Source organism: Trichechus manatus, unplaced genomic scaffold, assembly GCF_000243295.1.
Source record: "Trichechus manatus latirostris isolate Lorelei unplaced genomic scaffold, TriManLat1.0 scaffold00244, whole genome shotgun sequence".
NCBI classification, from domain to species: domain Eukaryota; kingdom Metazoa; phylum Chordata; class Mammalia; order Sirenia; family Trichechidae; genus Trichechus; species Trichechus manatus.
Genome location: NW_004444180.1, coordinates 836,791 through 842,077, shown reverse-complemented (window position 1 = coordinate 842,077; position 5,287 = coordinate 836,791). Strand labels below are relative to the sequence as shown.

Here is a 5,287-nt window from a genome sequence, read left to right as displayed (position 1 = left end):
GCACACAGGCAATGCCAATGGCCCCACACCCAACACCCGGCCCCCGCACACCGGCAATGCCCACGGCCCCACGCCCAACACCCGGCCCCCGCACACAGAAAATGCCCATGGCCCCACGCCCGACACCCGGCCCCGGAACACAGGCAATGCCCACGGCCCCACGCCAGACACCCGGCCCCGGAACGCAGGCAATGCCCACGGCCCCACGCCCGACACCCGGTCCTCGCACACAGACCATGCCCACGGCCCCACGCCCGACGCCTGGACCCTCACACAGGCGATGCCCATGTCCCGTGCCCAACACCCTGCCCTCGCACCTGCACGCAGGCGATACCGATGCCCACGGCCCCGATGATCTGCAGGTGCTCCTGAATGAAGGTCTCCAGCTTGGTGATGCAGCCACCCTGGCGGTGGGGGCAGAGTGCTAAGCATGGCCAACCCCGCCCCTGCGCCAGGCCTCTGCTGCTCTGGGCCGCCCCCAGTGTTCTAGCCCCTCACCCCCAAAGGCTGGACCCCACCAGCCAGCCTACCTCCACCTTGTAGATGTTGGAGGCATGATCCCGCTGGCCGCAGCCGTCAACTACCGTCTTGCAGCAGCTGTCAGGGACCACGCGGCCACCCGCCTCACCCGAGTGGATCCACTCACTGTCCCGCCAATCCTTCGAGTTGTTGCTGCCACAGCAGTGGAACTGCGCCAGGGACACATGGGCTGAGCACACAGACAGAGGCCCCGCAGAAAGGCGTGTGCGTGATCACTCCTGCAGGGGTCCATGAGGCCCACGGGAGCCGTGCACACACGCTCACTTCTCAGGGGCCCACGGGGCCTTCCACACAACACACACGCTCACTTCTCAGGGGCCCATGGGGCCGTGCACACTCAAACGCTCACTTCTCAGGGACCCACAGGAGCCACGGACACACACACACTCCTTGGGAGCCCGTGAGGGTCACACACTCACTCCTTGAGTCCAGGTAATCCCTGCACACGCACGCTCACTCCTCAGGGGCCCACAGGCACACACTCACTCCTTGGGGGTCTAAGGGCCCTTGCACACACACCCTCCCTCAGGGGCCCAGGGGAGCCCACTCCCACCACCCGCCTACCTCCTGCTGCAGCTTGTCCACGGCGCTGGTCACGCCCTGGCGGCCCGGCTGGCGGTACTGCTTCGTCATGGTGTGCTTCAGGTTCTCCTTGAGCTCTGCGTTCAGCTAAAGGGCAGGCGGGAACTAGCCTCAAAGTCTAAGACCCTCCAAGGTACAATGGGGGGCTTGGACAGGAAGGGGAAGGGCTGGGGTAAGACAGAAGCTGGAAGGTTGGGCACTGAGCCCCGTGCCCCCATGAGTCCCAAGGATCCCCTGGGATCCCTGCCCTATGACACCCAGCCCCACCTCCAGGGGCCCAACAGCGTAAAGGTCAGGTCTCGAGTGAAAGGAGGGTCACGCGTGCCTGTGCCTGCGTATGTCACTGTGTGTGTGGCCTGCATGGGTCCACGTGTGCATGCGTGGTTGTGTGTGTCCCTATGAGTACATGTCCCTCCATATGCAGGTCTGTGTCAGCGTGTGCACGCCCCAGCTCTGTCCCTACATGTCTGTGTCCCTGGAGGGGCCCACAGGAATACCACGGGTGAGCTCACACAGGCCTGCCCGCCCCCCCGAGTGTTCCCTGGGCTCCACGTTGTAGGCCAGCAGGAACTAACCAGCCTGTGGGAGGTGAGTGGCCCTGAGTGTGCGTGTCCCTGTGTGCCTGCGTTTATATACCGCCATGTGCGTGTCCCTGCCTGCCTGCGTGTACGTGCCCCGTGTGCGTGTCCCTGCCTGCCTGCGTGTACGTGCCCCGTGTGCGTGTCCCTGCCTGCCTGCGTGTACGTGCCCCGTGTGCGTGTCCCTGCCTGCCTGCGTGTACGTGCCCCGTGTGCGTGTCCCTGCCTGCCTGCGTGTACGTGCAGCCACATGCGTGTCCCTGCGTGCCTGAGCGTCTATGCTGCTGTGTGCGTGTCCCTGCGTGCCTGCGTGTATATGCTGCTGAGTGTGTGCGTGTCCCTGCGTGCCTGCGTGTATATGCTGCTGAGTGTGTGCGTGTCCCTGCATGCCTGCGTGTATGCTGCTGGGTGTTTGCGTGTCCGTGCATGTCCCCACGTGGCCCGGCCCGTCACCTGCTGGTAGTAGACGTAGGCCAGGACACCAGCAATGATCTCCAGCAGGAAGATGATGAGGAGCAGGATGAAGTACTGGGGGGAAGGGAGCCAGTGAGGCTGGGGGCCGGCATGGACGCTCCCTGGGGTGAGGACTCCTAGAGTCCAGGCTCGACAGAGTGGAGCCCCCGCCCCAGCTCTCCAGGCAGCGGGCAGTGGCTGGGTGGCGCCACACTCCCCACTGCTTTCCAAGGAGCCCAGGTTTCCGATGCCCAGTCCTCGGGGGTTTACGGGGACCCACAGGGCTGCGCTGGGCCCACCCAGCTGAGCGGCACCAAGGCCAGTGTGGCGTGCACACGGGTCCTCATCCCCCCATCACTGCCTCTTCCCATCAGGGCCCCAGAGCCCGTCCCCAGCAGCCTGGTGGGGATCCCGTCAGTCCCCCACGCTGTGCCGGCCACGCCCTGCTGACCAGGCGCAGCAGGGTCCGCCGCTCCTTGACGGTGGCGCAGCAGCCCAGGACGCCCGTCACCATGACAACCACACCAGCTACCACCAGGATGTAGGCCGTGGCCAGGTAGGTGTTCGAGGACAGCAGGCTGATGTAGTCACTCTTGAGGGCCAGTGTCCAGATGCCCACTGCCATGACAGCCAGGCCAGCCAGCTGCGGGCGGTAAACACAGCTCACAGGGCGGGGAAGGCCGAGAGGCCAGGCTGAGCCCCCGGGCCAGGGCAGGTCCACTCCTCACCCAGAAGCAGCAGTTGAAGGTGAAGAGCAGGTACTTGAGGCAGATGGTGCCACAGGTCTCGTTTTTATCGTTGAACTCCCCCATCCTGGGGACTGGGAAGGCCTGGGGGGAGCGGGAGGGTCAGACAGCACGTACTAGCCCCTGACTGTGAGGACAGCCGGGCGCCAGCCGGAGCAGGAGGCCACGCAGGCAGTGATGCCCAGGCCAGCGGTGTTGGGGCCCAGCCAACGCCATCCACTGGCCTGGGAAGGAGTATCCGTGGAAACAGGACAAGAGTCACTTCCTGGCGAGGGCGGTGCGGTGCCCCTATCCCCAGCTGCACAGAAGCCCCACTTCCTGGACCAGAGTTCAGGGCAGGGGGGCGTGGAAGACCCCCAGCCCCACCAGTGGACTCACACTGCCTGTCAAGGAGGAAACCCCAGCAGGCCCCAAGGATGAGCTCACCAGGCCCGCCCTCCCCCACAGCATTCCCAGGGCCCCACGTCACAGGACAGCAGGACCCAACGGGCCTGCGGGAGAACAGGAGGCCCGTCACAGACAGCAACCAGCAGGCTGGGGTGGAGACGGCTGGGCCCCTACCAACTTTATGGCCTCTGAGCCTCAGTTTCCTAGGCTGTTAAGGGCAGCCCTCCTTCCCCTTCAGCCAGCCAGGGTGGGGAGAACGGGGAAGAGGATAGGGGCACCTCTGCAGAGCAGAAGGCGATGTGGGCTGTTGCTCCTGGAGCATCTACCTGGGCCCCACACCAGCTCTGTGGTGTCTGCACCAGGGAGGCAGCCCAGACGGCACAGGGGCCCAGGGCCACATTTCCAGACAGGCCCTGCCGGCCACCCAGGCTGAACTTTAACCGCCCCACCCTCCCTGCTGCCCCACCCAGCAATTACCAGGAGGTGCCTCCAGTAAGGAGGAAGCAGATAAGGCCGGTGGACAGGAGCTCCCCTGAAGCAGCACTGGAGGGCAGATCACACATAACAGGACACAAGTCTGACAGGCAGGATCCTTCCACCCCTCCCTAGGCCTGAGGGCAGGATCCTCCCATCCCTCCCTAGGCCCGAGGGCAGGATCCTCCCATCCCTCCCTAGGCCCGAGAGCAGGATCCTTCCATCCTTCCCTAGGCCGATGCAGCCGGCTGGAGCTGGCAGCAGAGTGCACTCCCCCGGGACAGGCTGGGGCCCAGGACAGGCCCTCCCCACCAAGCCCCACCCATGCTGGCCAGAGACAGCAGGGCAGACAAGCCGGGTATTTTGGTCTGGGCCAGGACAGGGCGGGGCAGAGGACATTTCTGGACAGTCCAATCCTGGGAGAGACCTCATGCCTCCTCCGTCCACCCCACCCTAGGCCTTAGCTCCAGACCTGTCAGTGTCCTCCCCCACAGACAGCAGCAGCCGCAGCCTGGGAAGAAAAAGGGCTTGGATGCCACCGCTGAGCTAGGGGGGCACAGACACCCACCACCGAGCCGGGGGGGGCACAGACCCCCCACCACCGAGCCAGGGGGGCACAGACACCCACCACAGAGCTGCATGGTGCACACACCCCACCACCGAGCTGGGAGGGCACAGACCCCCACCACCAAGCCAGGGGAGCTCAGACCCCCACCACCAAGTTGTGGGGCACACACACCCCACTACTGAGCTGGGGGGCACAGACCCCCACCACCGAGCTGTGGGGGCACACATACCCCATCACAGAGCTGCGGGGGCACAGACTCCCACCACCAAGCTGGGGGAGGGGCACAGACTTCCACCACCGAGCTGTGGGGGCACACATACCCCACCACAGAGCTGGGGGGCACAGACCCCCACCACCGAGCTAAGGGGACACACACACCCCACCACCGAGCTGGGGGTGAAAACAGAGGCCCCACCATTCAGCTGGGGGGACGCCTAAACCCCACTCATTTGCGGATGCACCCCTGGGCTGGCACTGAGGTCTCAGGCCTTCTGGGGAGGCTGGTTCAGGGCACTGCCAGCGACCTGCTAAGGGGCGGCCCTTCCTCCAGAGAACGCCTGGCACACGTGAATCCCCTGGGAAGGCGAGGGTGGGCCCACCAGAAATACTGCTGCGGCCAGAACAGCGCAGTTCCACCCCCAGGCCTGACCCGTCTAACTGGGCCCTTGGGCCATAGGCGCCCAAGCAGGGGACCCCTGAGCTCTCCAGCCAGGCCAGGCAAGGAAGCCACGCGTCAGCAGGATGAAGTCACCGCCGCCACCGCCTCCACCGGGCGCGGCCAATGGCCTACCCACTAGCACTGGGTGGTGGGCGGGCCTCCCGCCCGAGGGAGGGGACCGGTGTCAGGGGACAATGAGGGGCGCTCGGACCGCGCATTCCGAGGGTCTGTCGGAGCGGGGCCGCCAGGCCTGCCCGAGAACCCAGGCGGCGCCCACCTCGCCCCGCCCGCCCGCCCGCCC

General features: G+C 65.9%; 1 protein-coding gene across 2 annotated transcripts in view; it reads right to left on the bottom strand.

The window, feature by feature from the left end:
* CD151 (CD151 molecule (Raph blood group)) overlaps window positions 1–4,272 on the bottom strand; it is a 5,214-nt gene extending 942 nt beyond the window's left edge. Inside the window, exons 1-8 of one of the 2 annotated variants that reach the window (XM_023724386.1) lie at window positions 4,233–4,272; window positions 3,764–3,829; window positions 2,882–2,983; window positions 2,605–2,796; window positions 2,154–2,228; window positions 1,105–1,209; window positions 531–689; window positions 318–404 (exon numbers count right to left, since the gene is read on the bottom strand). In XM_023724386.1, the coding sequence (XP_023580154.1) occupies window positions 318–404; window positions 531–689; window positions 1,105–1,209; window positions 2,154–2,228; window positions 2,605–2,796; window positions 2,882–2,965 (702 nt within the window). In that variant the 5' untranslated portion in view covers window positions 2,966–2,983; window positions 3,764–3,829; window positions 4,233–4,272. Of the gene's footprint in view, window positions 1–317; window positions 405–530; window positions 690–1,104; window positions 1,210–2,153; window positions 2,229–2,604; window positions 2,797–2,881; window positions 2,984–3,763; window positions 3,830–4,232 lie in introns of those variants that run through there. The other variant, XM_004389382.2, reaches the window with a different exon arrangement.
* Between the last annotated feature and the right edge of the window lie 1,015 nt (window positions 4,273–5,287).